Consider the following 17,809-nt stretch of genomic DNA (forward strand, 5'->3'; position numbering starts at 1 on the left):
TTCTCTCTGGGTGGTCTTTGGGAGCTATTCATAAATATGTCAGAAGAGCAGCCTTGGAATTCTCATCTGCCCCTCCTACCTTCTCATCGTTCACGCCGTCATTATCATCGTCCTCGTCACAAGCATCTCCGATTCCATCCTTATCAAAATCCTCCTGCCCAGAATTTGGCAGTTTGGGGCAGTTGTCCTGTGATTTGGGAGAAGAATCACAGCCATAAAAGTATTTCAAAGTGTCCTTTCCAAACCAGGGAAAATAAAGCAAGACTTCCGACGCCGAGGGCGTAAATATCTGATACAAGGCCTCAGACAGAAACAGAGTGAGCATCAGGGCCAGCTGGCCCGGGCGTGTGCTGTTCTGAGTCCTACCCTGGGAATTAGGTCACCGATGCTGTGAGTGGAGACAAAAGGAGCCCTGTTCTGAGCCCAGGATCCTCAGGAAGAGATCAGACACCTGGGAGAACGGAGGGAGGTGAGGGTGCCTGTCCCAGGAGTGCCAGATGCTTAGCATCCTGTTCTTCCCCAGGAGCTCATCAAGTGAACTAAGAGCTCCAGTGTACATGGGAGCTCAGTCCTCACTGGCCAGCAGGCTTCAAAGGAAGAAGCTCTCTTACAGGTATGCAAAGCTTTGCAATTCCTGCGCAGAAATGAAGCTTAGGAGAGAGAAGAGAGCTACCCCATTTGATAGACAGTGTAAAGGCCACTCCACTCTGTCTACCGTGTTGTGACCCAAATGAGCCACAGGGACCCAGTTGAGGCACTAAAGAAGGGCAGGGCAGGGAATGGCAGTTTGGGTTTCAACCACACTGACATCTTTTCTCTTGTGTGTCTGTGTGCATAAGTGTGCATGTGTGTGCATTTATGTGTGCTTATTTGCACATGTGTATACTTGTGTGTACATACTCTGTGTGTGCATGTGTATATGCATGTTTGTGTACATATATAGTGTATATACATACAGTATGTATGTGTACATCTGTGTGTGTTTATACATACATAGTGTGTGTGCATGTGTGTGTGAATATACCTACATAGTGTGTGCTCACATGCATGTGTGCATTTGTATACACATATACTTTTTATAGCATGCACTACTTTTCATATCAATGCCTGAGTTGGGAAGGAAAGGGACAGTCCAGCTGCATTTGGTGCTTCAGGTGGACTCCTGAGTGGACATCTGTGCACAGCACACAACAGACCCTCGCTTTCTTCATCCCTTCAGCTGTGAGAATGTGTAGCTCGAACACAGTCCAGTCTCGGAGTACAAAGTTCATGTGGAGTGTAAGAGGAAACAAGATAATTTGGAGTGTCTCACTGTTTAGATCATTGCTTCCAATTGGCCCAATCTTTCCTGGCAGTGAATCACTGAAGAGGCACTGGGTGGAGGTGGGGCAGCCCCTTACAATGACTGAAGAAAACTAAGGGGCAGGCTTCTTCCTTATGAAAGGGGCTGAGGCACAGCTCCCTGTGCTGACTGAAGAGAGGTGAAGACACAGACTGCTGACAGAAACTCAACGAGGGACTGAAGCACAGAGTCCTGGCTCTTGGCCTGAGGTGACTGTGACTCTCACCTTGACACAGTGGTAGGTGGCGTTGGTAGCGCACACCAGGTTGCTGTTGGGCCAGCCGTCCAGGTCTGAGTCCTCCCCACAGATGAGCCCGTCACCTGCGTAGCCGATCTGACACTCACACTTGTACATGGGGTCACTGAAGTGGCCCAGGTAGATGCATTCGGCATTCTTGTGGCAGTTGTGAGTCTTGTCCTTGCATGGATTCTCTGGCTCACACACCTAGAACATCAAGAGAAATATGAACTATAGACAGGGCCTACTAGGGAAGTAGCTGGCCACAGGCAACCCCTGAGAACTTGAAGAGAATAGCTCATTGGGAGAGGACATAGAGAGTTTGGCATCTCACTGGGTTCCTAAAGTACTAATTTCTCAGAAAGCTGACTTGAGTATTTTCTTAGTGGTTATCTGAACCAGATAAATATTGTTTCTTCACTTGTTGTGACTCCCAAGGCATGTGTTAGAATCCATATCCAATGGATTGTGAGTTCAGAAGCCTCACTGGAGGTATATAGTCATCAGGGACCCACCCACTTCATTTTATCAATGCCTAATCACTCTCTCTGTCTCTCTGTGTCCTCTGTATCTCTTTATCTCTCTTCTTCCCTCTCTCTTTCTCTGTTTCTCTCTGTCTCTGTCTCTTTTCTCTGTCTGTCTCTGTCTCTCTGTGTCCCTCTGTATCTCTTTGTCTGTCTCTTTCCTTCCCTCTCTCTTTCTCTGTGTGTCTTTCTTTTCCTTTCTATCTCTGTCTCTTCTCTCTGTCTCTGTCTGTCTCTGTCTCTCTGCCTCCCCCCTCTCTCTGGCTTCTGCCATGCAGTGACAACTCAGAGACATGAACTAGGTACCTGGTCATCAGTCTTGTGTTTCTAGACCCTAAGTTGTGAGAAGTAAGGCTTTGTCCTTTATCCCTACCTTGCCTCAGGTATTTTGCTATAGCATCCCAGAACTGACTGAGGCGCCATTGCTATGCTGAAGTTCATAAGCCCTCAGCATTAAAACATCTGGATTCTTCTGTAGCAGTAGGAGAGGCTGCAGATAAACAGAGCCTGAGAGCTTCCATAAGAAAGAAACCCCTCTGCCTTCATCCCACAACAAAGTTGCACTTTCCTTTCCCTTACCCTCCCCTCTCTTCTCCCCTCCCCTTCATATCCCCTCCCTTCTCTTCCCTTCTCTTCCATCCTCACTTGCCTAGACTTGGCTGACTTTTTCAAGCCTCCAGAAACTCAGGCAAGGCCAGAACCACTTACTTGTTTTTCCATTTTAGCATCCTCTAGGCCGATCCCGAAGGGCTGGCTCCCCTTGTAGCGTGGTGGACAAGGCAGGCAGTGGAAGCCAGGGTTGGTGTTGACACAGCGGGATGCTTTGTTAGTTGAAAAGCAGATGTCTGTGACCACAGCACACTGTGAGGACAAACAGAAGTGAGCCTCTCCCCAAATCTCCATTGGACACCCTGCTGCCCAAGGCAGAGGTACCAACCTCATCCAGGTCCTCACAGTGGGTGCCATTCCCCAGAAAACCCACTGGGCAGGAGCCACAGGACCAGGACCCATCAGGGAAGCTGTTGCACTTGGCTCCAGGAAAACATGGGTTGGATAAGCACCCATCTGCAAGGAAAATGGGAGACAGGGCTAAGACAAGATGCCACACACACACACACACACACACACATGAGCATACAACTAGGGGCAGCCCCTTTCACACACACACACACACACACACACACACACACATACACACACACACATACACACATACACACACACACACACACACTCACCAATAGGGCAGCTCCTCCGGTTGCACATTTGGTGTTCTGTCACATCCCCAACACAGTCTTTCCCTCCATACTGGGGCTCAGGGCTGTTGCAAACACGTGTGCGCTCACGGATCCCTCCAGCACAGGTAACTGTGCAGGCTGACCAAGGGGACCAGGGGCTCCAGCGGCCATCAACTATAGAGAGAAGCAGGAAAGGTGGCTGAGAGGAGGATGGAGGGATGAGGATAGGAACGGCACTAGCAAGTGCAGCGGGAAGATGGGGCTGATGTCCTGGCTATTCCAGTGCAGTTGAAGAAACTGGAGTATAAGAGAAAAGAAAGGACTGGTTTACTGTGATTTCCTCGAGCATGATGAGGAGAGTCATACTGATTACAGAGTTGCTGATAGATTGTTTTACCTCTAAAATAAAATCCTCACAATCTTTTATAGCCAGAAGCCTGAGTTTCCCTACCAAGCCAGGCCCACAAGTGACCAGCCTCCAATCTGAAACACTGTGGGACTGATTCTCCTTGTATCGGCCAGGAGGACACTGAAGAGCTGGGTGGAAGCAATCTGCCTGAATCCAATGTGCTGTGAGCAGCCAGCCTCCCTGGGGAGGTTCTGGCATACTAAGCTGTGAGTCCCCTAAACTGCACCTTGGTGTGATTAAGACCAGCAAAGCTCTGTCCTGAGCTTCCGGTCCAAATTCACACTCTTGCTTCATTTTCCTGTAGGTGGCCATCTCTGTCCACTTGACTGATCTGTGCAAGGTACAGAGGCCTTCAGGCTAACTCAGGAAATCAGGGTGTGGAACTAGGGGTGGTCACTGATGTCAGAGCAGCAGAGCAGCCACACCCTCACCACTGAGGCTGCACTGGCTTTTGATTTAGTAACCAGCATAGGTTGGAAGAGGCCTCAGTGACCAGCAGCTGTCAGAGCCCTTGAGACCCCCAGCAGCACCAACTCACTTGGGCACGGAGCTCGCTGGCAGGCCTTGGTTTCCCGGCCACTGCCTTTGCAGTTCTTGCCACCCATCTGGGGCACTGGCGAGTTGCAGAGACGTATGCGGGTGACATTGCCAACTCCACACGTCACAGAGCAGGAAGACCAAGGTGACCAGTGACTCCAGCCTCCATTCTGACGGACTGGCAGAGGAAACACAAAGAGGTCAGTATCTCAGGCTGTGACCCTGCACTGGGCAAGCCCCGATCTCTGCCTTCCCGGCTAATTCCTGTTTCCACTGGCGAGGGCTATAGAGAGAGCATGGCCTCACTCAGGGGAGGGTTTCTTACCTGGCAAAACCTTCCCTGAGACCACGCCCCCCAGGCACCATCAAATAACTGCTGTTGGCATATCCACATGAGGAACGCTTCACCCAACCTTGGACACTCACTTCTCGTATCACATTTGCCCAGGCTGCACGTCCTCGTCTGAATGGAGGGGCCCAGGCAGGTGTTGCTGGTGACATCACACGATCGGCCTCTCTGCTGGGTCCCAGAGCCACAGGTGACTGAACACTCGGTCCACTCCGCCCACGGAGACCAGTCCTCATCATCATCGGTAGCTAGCCAAGAAGGTAGACAAACACATAGGTTGGGTCTTCCATCTCCACATGCCCTAGGAAGGTCAGGCGCTACAAACATATGGGGCCTGCTCTGGGGACTTCTTAATAGGAATAGGCTTGACAGGAGGAAGTTTCTATGGGAAGAGCCCATCTAAGTGTCTTTAAAAGGAGGAGACCACTGAGTGATAAGGAGCACGTAATTTAGATCAGTTTAGGAAGACTGGCTGGCTCCAAAAAAGAGAATGTTGAATCTTCTCTTTGGGAGACATTTTCAAGGTCACCGAGGCCATTTCTACACAGCGTCTGTTAACTTATATAAGGTAACAACATGCCAACTCCTGGTTGAAATCAGAGGTGGCATAGTTTATTTCCAGACACTTTAAACTAATGGAAAATCAATAAAAAGGCAACTTTATGAAATAAATTTTTCATAGATGCAGCGGGTATGGTGTACCAATGCTGGGGCCTGGGCTAAAGGGAAAGTACATAGTGGGACTCTTAGTAGATGTCCCTTAGTAGGGGCTTCTCAGTAGGGTATCTTTGGATAAGGAAGGAAGGAAAGAAGAGCAGCTGCACAGACAGCACTGAGCACAGACATCCTCTCTGCCATAGCGAGGGTGTTTACTGTGCCCTTGCCCTTGTCCATATATAGGGAAGCAGACTCAGGCACCCAGCACTGTGGCAGGAGCATTGCTGTGTTGAGCAGACGACTGGAAACACACCAAAAAGAAAGACCAGGATAAAAACAGGCCCAAGGCATCCAGGACACTTAGCGATGGTGGCTGGGTGGGAAGGGCTGCCCACTCATGCCAGGCAGCCATAGTTGAGCATCACTGGAGGTCAGATCCAAAGCACTGACACAGGGATCCACAGAGTGATGGGGGATTCTGGGTGGAGCATCTTGGGCACTTGTAGAGAGCATCTGAGCCTCCAGGATTCCTGATGTCAGCCCCACTTTGTCTCCACAGTTTCGGACCTCACAGTCTGGGTCACTTGGACCATGTCTCTGTGACTTGAATTCTTCATTGAGTAAGAGTCTCTGAATTTTGTGTTTATTTACTGTATCATGGTTTTCGAAGCAACTGCTCGCTCAGCCCAGGTCTAGCTGCCATGCCTGACTCACAGCGGCTACTACACGAGGGCCTTGTTCTTGGCCTGGGAGTTGGAACTTTGATCCCTGCAGGATCATTGGGGCCCTCCTTGTCTGGGGTGAGCCAGAATAGGACAGCTGCAGACACTTAACTTCTAGAACTCTCAATGGCTTCCTATTTCTGGCTAGTGGCTGAAGCAGGGCCCAGCCGCCCTCTGCTCCCCTCCACTGCCTATCTCTAGGAATCTGAGCCTCACTCTCCTCTATTCAAACCACAGAACAAACAGACTGAGGCTAAGGCTCATAACACACTTGCCGCAGGGGACTTACAGTGGGAACAGGACGGACAGCACTCTCCTTCCACCAAAGTTGGGTTGGCACAGGTTGCGGGCGCACAGGTGATTTGACGGCAGACTGTTTTAAATTTCTGCAAGTGTAGAAAATATATGGAAAACCATCATTTGCCGTAGCAGACGTTGTCACAGGAGCTGGATGGGGAAAGTCAGCGGGCTGGCTAGGTGCTTTTCTGTCTCCAAACCCTATTTCAAATATAGGCTCTGACCAGGCCCAAGGAGACTCTATGAACGCCAGCACTCTGTCTTCCCATCGTGAGCAGAGATGACAGCACCAGCTTTTGAGAACTCTGGGTGGGGAAGGAGAATGAGAGAGCATCCCCAGATCTCCCCCCAGATCGCCCGTCTACTGAAGTCAACGCACAGACAGGGAACAACCAGCAGAAACTAAACCATCTTCATTTTCTCAGTGATAACTAGGCTTCCCCGATGTCTCTGCTGAGGCCCTGTCAGAGATGAGCAGGAGCAAATGCAAATCGGAGGAGCACCAAGGCAGCTCTGTTCCCATGGTTCCTCTCCACAGGACAGATGCTGGACAAGCCGCTCCTCCCTCTAGGTTGTGGTTTCTTTATGCACAGCACAAAGAGGTTGATTTAAGTTACATTCGTGTGGACTTCCATGTCTAAGGCTCTCTTACTGAGCCTTCTATAGATTTGAACATCATTTATACTCATGTGCTGAGCAGGTCATTGCCAGCCATTAGGATCTGTTTATGTCGATTTGAACATGCCTGCCCTGTGCAGGGCATTTCCGCCTCCAGGAAGACTTGTCTCTGGAACTCACCTTGCAGGTGCATGTGGTACAACTGTCCACAACCCAGGTTTCATTTTCTGCAAAGATTCGGCCCTCTTGCACACAGGCAGACATATTTCTTGTCTTCAGAGGGCCCCCAATGAGCTCCAAAAGAAACTGGTTATCACTAGACTGGAAACAGAGGTGAGAGATGGGGTAAGAATTCAAAGGTCCTCCTTCATCGAGGAGCTTAGGTCAAGCAGCACAACCATCAGGTATAGGTGTGACACTTCACACCTACACTAGGGCCTGGTTACGACCGATGGTACTGCAAACCCACATCAACTTTGCAACAAAGAAGGCACTGCAGAGCTCAGCTGCACACTCTGTCTCCATGGACTCCTGGCCTCTTCTCTGCTCACAGATAATAGCAAATGCACAGTCATTCATAAACAATGCCTCCTCAGCCTCCGGGCTCACCATTCCCCATAGATGAAAGAAAGACCACCCTTGTGCACAGTGCGAAGATGTCAGGGGAGAGGGGAGGGGCCCGTTCATGAATGGCACAGAAGAACACAGCCACAATTCTGGCCATCTAGACATTACGACAGGCTCAGCACTCTATAGGCTTCTCCTAAAGTGAACTAGAACATCAGAGGAGTGTTACAAAACCTGTACTACAAACACACAGAGAGAAACACACTACTCTGTGGCTTTTTGCAGCTTCAGGGGTTCCCACATTTCCTTGACCTTGACCCAGACTGGAGCACATTGTAGCTGTAGAGAAGCTGCCGGGCCCTGTGCTCAGCTCCTGTCGGTCCGGAGTCCTGTTTGACTGGTCATCTGGCTAGCCAGCCGGGACCATCACCACGTGTGATTCTAAGTATTTTCTGGTGTAGTAAAGAATCATGTGATTCCACTGGGGGACTTGCACTGAGAGGCAAACTGCAGTAGAAGAGGACTCTTCCCAAGACAGGCCTTGGGGTGGGAATTTCTTCCCTCTTAACCCTCAGCCCCTCACATAAAATGTCTTCCTCTACATGGATGTCTTTACAGATTCATTATGGAGCACATGAGTCCCCTGGCTGCGTTTCCATTTTCAATACTTCTTACATCTCTCCATCTTCCCTCTCGCTAACTAGTGATAGGCAAGGATTCCTGAAAGGCCTGACCTGGGTATCCCACTGATAAGGCTTTTTAATCAAGGTTTCTCCAAAGCAGTGAGTATTTGCTCTCAGAGGCCTGACTGGCTGCATGGTGAGGCTGCAGGAGGGCTGGTTCCTGAGGCTTCCCTGACAGACTGCTGTCTGTCCCCACTCCCCTTACTTGCCGCCTCTACCTTCCACCAGGTACCCACCACTCTCTCCAGGTTCTTGCTCAGCTGGTTCACCATGACATGCAATCCAGACAGCTCATTCATCATGCTGCTCAGCTCCTCGCAGGAGTGCGTGCACACTTCCTGTGCCTTCTCCGCACCCTGGACCACCAGACCTGTGGTGATGTGAGGGCTCAGGTGGAGTGTCTCTGTATGTTCACTGATGGCGTTGGCTTCAGCTAAGGGAAAGAGAGCATTTCAGCAGAGCACCTCCCTGAGGAGTCAGACTTTCAACTGACATGGTCACCAGAGCACATCCTGGGGTGTCACCTCTACAGATATAAGCCAGCACCCATAAAAATCTCTGCTTTCTTTGAGTGGTCACGTGCTAAGTTGTATCCTCAAAGTAAGAACATTTGGTGGCGACTGCTTCCAGTTAAAAGCCATGCTTGGCCAGAGGAACCTGACCCACTTTGTATGATTCCCTGGTAGGGCAAGAGGTACAGGCTAGGGACAGAGAAAGGCAGAGAAGAGCAATGGGAGACAAGTCACTTGTAATGCAGGGCCATATATCACCTACCACAATCAAATTGAGTTGAAAGATGGTGCCTCTTCCTCATCCTCAACCCAAGTCTAGTCCTCCAACACATAGCCCATGTACTCACCCCTCCACGCCACCTTCCTATATCCCAGGTCAACCTGAGTGCCATTCATGGGCTTCCTTTTCGAATAAAAGCCAACTCAGGTATCTTTACACCAGAGACATACAGCCCCAAGAAACACCGTCTTCTCTCTACACAGCATGCGTTGCTGAAGTTTATTTGCAGACACACTCTTGGCACAATCACAGGGAGTCTGCCCGGGCCAAGCATGCAGAAGCTCCTTGATTCCCAAGCAGCTCTGAGACAAGTCCAGAAACAGAGGCATCCCCAGTTAAGCTGAGGTGAAGAGCTTTAGGAAGGACAGATGGACGGACAAAATGACAGTCATTCACTCCACAACTGAGTGCTCATGACTCCCGCTCAAAATCTTGTTGAAATCCACAAGGCTCCTGGGAGCCACTAACTTCCAGTGAGCTATTAGCTGTAAAAAGCCATGCTAATACAAGTATTTTTTTTTATAACCTGGTAGGCAGGGACACTCTTAAACAGTGAACTTAAGGAGATTTTGTTCATCATTTATCTTCATTTATGTTTTTAAGCCTTTAACATATCTAAGATATGTTTTTTTTTCATCTCTTAGGGTTAAGCAATATAAACCAAGGTGTGCCTTTGTTTGCCCCTGCCTGTGCCATGAACTGGTTTGAACTGATGCTAGAAAAAAAAAATGTTTGAGTCAGTCTGCGCCTCCTGAATCTAAACCAGGTTCTGCAGCTGTGAAACGTGAGTGGCTTAGCCTTGAAACAGAGACATTGTCATTTTAACAAACATCCAAAAACCCAGGCTCTGAGACCAGGCTCATGAGGTCACTCTCTGAATGAATAGAATATTCCAGTATGGTGTGACCACCGGAAGAAAACAGATGTTTCTTTCAGGCACAAGCTTAGTGCAGAACTCACAGCAGATCCTGACTCCTGGATCAATGCATATAAATCCATTAGTCCAGTCTTACTCCCTATCTTAAGAGAACAGATATAGACATCAGTGTAGGTGTGTTTTAGTAAGAAGGACTCAGAACTTCCAGATATGTTTAAGTGTTTTCTTTTAATAGTTCTTTGTGTTGCCAACTTGTAACTCTGAGCCTAAAATATCCTGCTGAAGAAATGTACACCTTAGAATATGTTCAGAAGCCATGGAAGATATAAATGGACTTGACCAGGAACTGGAATATCTCCTCAGAATCCAAACATTGGGATTGTTATTCTTAAAATCTTTTCAGAATTGATCCTTGACAATGTATCCTTTTTAAGGTCTGGACATCTAAGCTGACCAGGAAACTCCCCCACAGAGGATAAAGACACTTGACTCAAATCTCCCTCAGAACACAAACACATATGTCCCAAGCAACAACCTACCAGGATAGAACAGAACCTCTTAGAGCAGAGCTTACCCACCTTCCTGGCTGTGTTGACACCCTTTCTTGCTTAGAATATCTTCCACAGAATCTGCAAACACGAGATGGACATTCTGCAGCAAGCCCTAGAGGGAGAGAAGAACAGAGCTGCAAACATACCATACGCTTGATGGAAGCTGGGTGCGCTCTACAAATGCAGAATACGAGATTCTGATAGCACTGGAACACCTCTGCTTATCCAACATAAAGCTTATCACTTACCTTATTCCTGTTATTTTTAAAATGTTGCTACACCACACACACACACATACATACACACACACACTCATACATGCATACACACACGCACATGAACATGCACATGCACACACACACATGCATATACATACACACATGTGCACACACACATACTCAAACATGCACATGCACACATACACACATGTACACAGGGGTTTAACATAAAAAATTTCTAACTAGAAAAAGATTAACCTTGGAGAAGAATTAGGAAGGCCTAGGGATAGGCAACTTCTGTTTCCTGCACATTCCCAGGTACATAAACTGGACTATGTCCTTGTGTGGAACTGGAATGCCTGTTGTTTGTGATTCAAATCGTAGGAACATCTACATTTACACAAGGTGACCTCTGGGTCACACCAGGAGAAGGAAGCTAATGCTGTAATATGACTGGACCAGTCAGACAGCCACAGTCGCACCTGACAAAGAGTACATACCTAGGCATGTTACTAAAATACCCAATCTCTGACACACATTTATTTCCAAGAATAAATGCATGCCTACCAGAGGGCAATGGTCATATGTGCATCCCTTCATCTGCAGTGAGAGAGGAATGGACACACTCACCGGAAGTTAAAACATCATAAGCAGAAAATCCATTTAGCACACTCGAGGACACACCTTTGGTTGTTCTCTGAGGTTGTACACTGACCAGGAGCCATGGCTCACCTCAGCCCAGCATTGAGAGGAAAGACCAGAGTGCAAAGTTCATGGGCCATAGAAAGTCAAAATACAGAGCTTCAGTATAACTCCATTATCAGTAAATGGTCTTCATGCCAGAGAAAAAAATGAATAAACCCCAGGAGAGTCATTTTAATAAGGGGCATTGTGTGGACCTGTCATGGCAGGTTCTAAATTCCCAGTTTTAAAAGGATCCAAACTTCTTAACCCTCATTGAAGGGCTGGGGATGGGAATCAGTTCACAAAGCAGCAGGTTTTCTTTAAGGAACTCTGTCTCTTCAGTGCCCCAATCACTTCATTCCCACAGCAAGGGCTACGATGGGGTTCAGACCTAATACAGTAACTCGGGGTTTCCTAGAATACGAGGATTCTTTCCTTCAACACCTGACTCATGCTTCCAAGAGCAACATGTCTGTGACACATCTCTGCTTCGTGTAGCTTAAGGATGTGTATTGTATGAATACTGAGTTGAGGGTTTTGAATATGTGCATATACAAGAGCTGTGTGTACAGAGGTGTGGTGCACACGTGTGTGCATGGCCTCTTATGTGTCTCTTGTGTATGTGCAATTTTCTATGTCAGCATTATGCTTACAAGTGTGAATGTTGTGTGTGCACAAGTGTAAATGTATGTATTTGTGAGGGTGTCTATACATGGTATGCAAGCTTCTGCATGCTTGGATAATGAGTGTAAATTTATAATGAAACCTTACACATATAAACAAGTTCACTTTTGGTATATGTGTGTGCACGCATGCACATGGTATGCATGGATGTGTATGATATGTTTATACATTTCAGTGTGCACATGTATGTGCATATCATATAAGTATAGGTGCTTGCACAAGTGGGCATATGTGATATGTATGAATGTGTGTGCAGTATGTACAGGCATGCAATGTGTACACACATGTGACACAGCTTCTCCAAGGAAGGATTACATCCTTCCCAACACAAAAGCTACGCTGAGTTGCCCCATGCTGTGAGCTCCTTACAACGCTCTGTCCCCTGGCTGCCACGCTACATACGCACCCTGAAGTGACTCTCTCGAGATGCACCCTTGGCCACATACATCCTGCTCCTGTCTGCTTCCAGCTGCTCATAGAACGGCTCTTCCAGGGTGACACTGTCAATCAGGTCACAGCCCACATACAGGCTATAGGTGTCACTGGCCACCAGCACAGTCACATTCTTCCACTGGGAGTCAGCCAGGCCCACATCCTCCAGGGAGCTGGTATGCTGGTTGCCTTCTACCCAGTAGTTGAGGTCCAAGGTGTCCCCTGGGCCATTGGACACAATCTCAAACTGCCTCTGGGAGGTGCCAGGGCCTTCTAACACCAGGAGGGTTCCCCGAGATTTGCGGTCTTGCTTCAGCTGGGCTGTGAGGAAGAAGCCCTCCTTTCTCCTTACAAGCTTGACAATCCTGTTGAGGTCGTCTGTGTTCACTGGGGGGATGTAGTCAAACCGGACAAACCGGTAGGCAGGCACCCCGGGGTCGGGCCCTCGGAACTGCTTGGCGCCGATGGTCTTTCGGTTAATATTGCTGATGCTGAAAAGGTCAAATACAGTATCCTCGCCGTGGTCACCAGCTGCCAAACAGAACCGCAGGGGCATAGTTACCAGGGGCTTATGCTGAGACTCTCCTGAATGCAGGCTCGAGAGCTACAGGCTTACAATGGCTTCCCCTGTGACTCATCCTACTGTGCGTCTTACTCTTTCACCCTGACTGAGCCTTAGCAGTCTCCCCACCATGCTAGAGGCCTGGCTTTCTCCAGGAGTACAGTACAGCAGGTGTTTGGGCCTTCCCAGAACCCAGAACATGGCTTCATCTATAAATGTCAGCCCTGTGCACCTGCTCACATCTCACTGCTGGCCCCTGAGTTCCAGTGCCTGACCCCTGCTGCTCTCTGTCCCAGACTTTGGTTGAGCACAGCCTCCCCTCCATCTCGTGACTGGGGAAGAGGGAGGCTCAAAGGGGGACCTTGCTTGGACTTTGCCGCACATGATACTTCAGGATCCACTAATTTCTATATTGCATTCTGAGGATGATGTTCTTTCTCAAACTTTCTTCTCGTTTCTACAGAAAGACTGTTTGTGAGCGGTAGAAAACACTGTGCACCAGGGACCAGTATCTGAGAGAACAGCGGGCTTCAGTAACTGTCTGAAGTCACCATCCAACTGCCACTGAGAAAAATCACAAGATCTCATCAAACTGAAAACAGGTTCGGTAATTCAGAACATGAAAGCAAAGCGCCACTTCTCAGCAAGTACCTGGCAACTGAAAACACAGAATAAACTGCTCTGTACAGAGGCATAAATATTGTCATTTTTTGTAAAGATATTAGCAGTGGCACAAGTAAAATATTAGAATCTGTGTCTATTGTTACTAAAAATGGCAGCCCAAGTCTTATAAATTATAATAATGCGCAAAGCTATATGAAGCAAGTACCTCACTGCTTGGTGAGGTCTCTCATTGGTCTCTATTCTTAGTTTCCAAAAGACAAACTCTCCGTGCTATACAGACTCCGAAGTTCACGAATTCTTTATTTTAAGCATGTTAAAAAAAAGCTTCATGAGCAAGATATGATTACAACTACATGCTGGTGTCCAGCTTGTAGCTCAGCCGCACTGCAAACAGAAACAAGAAGAAATACCACACTCACCGTAAGCTCTTGGCCCTATGCCCAGAGCCAGCAGGGCCAGTGCCCAGAGCATCCTGTCTCCACTGGTGACACTTAGAAGAAAACCAATCTCTCGTGGTTGAAGGGTGCACAGCTACAGCCCGAGTGTCACTGAGAAGTTTGTTCACGGGGCCCTTGAAAAACAGTTTCCACACAAAAATCAGAAGCATGTGTATCCATGAGAAGCAGAACTCTAGACAACAGACTTCCTTTCTGACCAGGTTTGTCCAGCTGCTACTAGCATTTAATCCCTCTCCCTCTCAGGTGAGGGGGTCCTGAGGCCTCTCACTGTACTGTCTCCATAACAACTCAGGGTTCCTGTGGCTATGACTGTGCCTGGTCTTTGGAGGAGCACGTGGAGGCTATGCCAGAGCACTGTTTCCCCAAGGACTCTGCTATAGACCAGTTGCCAAGACTTAAAAGTCCAGGAGACCTGAACCCAGGCAAATATCCTGGCAGGTGAGAAGATTCTGGAGAGGCTTCTATGCAAATGTCCAGGAAAACCAGTTATGCATGACTTCATTAAATGAAATCCATATCAACTGCATTTTGAAGTTTGAAATAAACTCTGCATTTTTCTCGGGACAAGCAGATATTTTTCCTCAGCAAGGGTTTTAGCCTACTTTTCTATTCTCCTGCAAGCCTGTTTTTCCATTCGCAGGGATTGGAAGTTGGCTCAGCAGACTCTGGATCAGAAGTCAGGAGGCCTGGCCTGAAGCCCCGTTTCTCTGCTCCTCTATTAACTCCTTCTGGACTTCCCTGTCCTCAGGTCTCAGCTCCCCTTCCAACAGCCCAGGTTCCATTCCATGCCATTCCCTGCTCTGTGGAAATGGCGTAGCTTCTCATTGATAAGGACATTCAAACAGTTTTCCTCCCTGGAACATTTTGGTAAACTAGAAACAGAGGGAAAGTTTCCTCCCCAGAGGGAGACAATGGGGCAAGAACCTGTTCCTGCCCCTTCCGCAGCACTGACCAGTGCTTATGTACCCAGCACTAAGTATGTTACAGGAGGCAGCTAAACACACTGTCACCTGAGTGCTGACATCAACCCCGGTGGAAAGAGGGAAATCGTTTGACCCTTCTGCCTTCCCCAGACAGAAAAAGAACCAAAAACTGATTAGTATTTGGTCCTGGATCAAGCCTTTTGGCAGCAAATGCAATTGCATCCAAGCTCCAGGGGCAATAGACACACACACACACACACACACACACACACACACACACACACACACACGTGCGCCTCTTCCCTGTTCACAAGTCCTCATTGCAGGTTATGGGTAGACTTTCATTGCTTTTCTGCAACAGGCTATTATCACAACTTACATAGGTCTTGCACAAGTGAATCAAAGTGAAAGTGTTTGCTGAGTGGTCTCTAAGCCCCTTCAACTCCTACTCTTCTGCCCCCTTCCCTCCCTCCCCCTTCTGCACCAGACCACTTGCTTTTGGCTGCCCCTGGGTTCCTGCTCTTTTGTATGCAAATTAGCCAAGCAGTCGCTGGTACCCTCCTTGCCCTGTACATTTTAATTATAATGACAGCAACACTTGTTGGCTCTTACTAATGTTTAGAGTCAGCTCAGCTCGCTACAATCCCGTTGATTACTTTCACATTTTTAAGGGATCTCTTGACTTTCCCTCTCTGCTTCCTCTTCGGCACAGAAACTTTCTTATTTTTAAGTAAAAAATGTCCCCCCACCACCGCCCGACCCCCAGCATCCTTGGAATGAAGCCAGCCAGACCTTTGTTGCTTCCACGGGGTTCCCACTGCGAAAGACCAGGAAAGACCCCAGGGACAAAGACGGCAATGAATGTTCCTAGCAGGTCAGTAACTATGTAGGGCAAACACGGGTGAGGAAGCCACTGGGCTAGGTGTCAGGGGCCACAGCTGAGTTTGCCCTCTAGCCTCCTGAAAACCACAGCCTTTCCTGAAAGAGCACAGCGAATGAAATGTCTTAGAAACAAAAACGGTACCTGGTGTGTTTGAAAATGAATGATGACCGACGTCAGTACTCTGAGTCTGTCCTGGGGGGACTAGCTGCCGCTGGAGAGGAGAGGCCTGGCCAGGGAGGCTGCAGACATCGGACTCTGCCTCCAGGCAGTGACCGGCTCCTTTATACGCCCTTTCCCCAAGAGGCCTGTCAATCAGACACATGCGGAGGCACGCTTAATTCAATCTTTCGAAGGAGTGTCATAATTCCTCCTCTGGTCTCACCATTTGCTCGGAGTACCTGGTTACCCAGTCCAAACCCAGCCCCTCAGAGCTGAAGCCCCTCCTCCACGTCCACCCTGGCTTTCCAGACAGGGGCCCGGGGAGGAGTCAGACAAGAGGGGCAGGCCGGGACTCACTTTTCCTGTCTTCTCTCAGGAAATAAAATGCTATAAATAAAACCAGCAAAATTGGCTGGGGCTCCCCATTTTGCTGAGGAGAAATAAAAAAAAAAAAAATGCCAATTCTATGCTTTAAATGTGTTTCAAATTACCCAGTATGATACTGGCCTTTTCTAAAGCGAGTGAGTAACAGTGAAAAGGGGCAGACAGTAAGTTTACCACTCTGCCTGGAAGTTATTATAGTCAAAGAATGAATTTCATCACATGCAAATAATAATAATAATAATAAAAGAGAGCCCACCCATTTGATCTCCGACCTGCTTCTCAGGAGAGCAGATTTTAATGTAAGCTCACTTTATCTGACCATAGCTCCCTGAGGAAACCTGGTCCTCACCCCAGTCTTGTTGAGACAGCTTTCCCAATGGCGAGGATACTGCAGTTAGGGGCACTCTTCATGGTTAGTAAGATAGGGGGGGAGCAGCTCAGAAACTCAGTGAGAATAGGGGCAGGATGATGACCTCATCATACCCTGAGATTTTGACAGCCATGCTAGACGTGAATGCAGGAGGGCGAAGGCCAGGGCCAGGGTGCATGGTACCTGGGTGAGATGGGAGTCATCACCCAAGGAAGGTAGTCAACAGGAAAGACAAGGCCCTGTGGCGATGTACCAGAGTCCGCAGAAGATGGTAGATTTGTGGCACCACAACCTTTGCTTGGGCCTCGTTCTTTATAGATGATGCTCAAAGCTTTTGGACATTTACCTGCGTTGGCACATGATAATAAGTCAAGTCTTACTTAAAAGGAAATGGAAATTAAATGGAGGAAGAGCATAGCCACTGTCTGTTCTAGGTGAGAGGTTTAACTGAAGGATCCTGGCATTGTGCTGGATTTTCTTAGTTTGGGACCAAAGTGGGCCGGGCAGCAGCAGAACCCAGGACAGGCCACACCCCTGCTGATCTCCAACCCCTGCGTTTCTGTGGGGGTGAAGGAAGCAGCCTACAACAGGGAGATGAAGAAGAGGGGGCTGCGGCTGGAAAATCCTGTTTTTCCTCCTAAGAAATATTACTCCCTATGAAATATTAATCTCTATACCTACAACATAGCTCAGAAATAAAGGCACTTGCCAGGAAGCCTCACCCTGAGTTGGAACCTTTGAACCTACATGGTGTCCTCAAACTCGCATGCTGTGACACAAGTGCTCACACACCCAAACACATACACACGCCTCCATACACAAATTAATCTGTTGGATATAATTAAAATTTTAAAATAAATATTATTGTTTTAATTTACAAAGACAAGAGATTAGCCCCTAACAGTAGTTCTTCGAAGGAAGATACATTGCTTTGAGTCACCACATTAATAACAAAAACCTTTATTTTAACTAAAATAAGTAGATTCAAATTTATATTTGGATTCAAAGCCTAAAGGGAGATGTCACC

General features: G+C 48.1%; 1 protein-coding gene across 1 annotated transcript in view; it reads right to left on the reverse strand.

The window, feature by feature from the left end:
- THBS2 (thrombospondin 2) overlaps positions 1-16,155 on the reverse strand; it is a 28,082-nt gene extending 11,927 nt beyond the window's left edge. Inside the window, exons 1-14 of the mRNA XM_080941561.1 lie at positions 16,011-16,155; positions 14,025-14,176; positions 12,394-12,950; positions 10,429-10,513; positions 8,418-8,614; positions 7,112-7,252; positions 6,306-6,402; positions 4,715-4,885; positions 4,290-4,466; positions 3,343-3,516; positions 3,042-3,169; positions 2,813-2,965; positions 1,569-1,787; positions 80-187 (exon numbers count right to left, since the gene is read on the reverse strand). Of these exons, the coding sequence (XP_080797687.1) occupies positions 80-187; positions 1,569-1,787; positions 2,813-2,965; positions 3,042-3,169; positions 3,343-3,516; positions 4,290-4,466; positions 4,715-4,885; positions 6,306-6,402; positions 7,112-7,252; positions 8,418-8,614; positions 10,429-10,513; positions 12,394-12,950; positions 14,025-14,076 (2,259 nt within the window). The 5' untranslated portion in view covers positions 14,077-14,176; positions 16,011-16,155. The remainder of the gene's footprint in view (positions 1-79; positions 188-1,568; positions 1,788-2,812; positions 2,966-3,041; positions 3,170-3,342; positions 3,517-4,289; positions 4,467-4,714; positions 4,886-6,305; positions 6,403-7,111; positions 7,253-8,417; positions 8,615-10,428; positions 10,514-12,393; positions 12,951-14,024; positions 14,177-16,010) is intronic.
- Between the last annotated feature and the right edge of the window lie 1,654 nt (positions 16,156-17,809).

Source organism: Micromys minutus (assembly GCF_963924665.1).
Source record: "Micromys minutus genome assembly, chromosome: 30".
NCBI classification, from domain to species: Eukaryota; Metazoa; Chordata; class Mammalia; order Rodentia; family Muridae; genus Micromys; species Micromys minutus.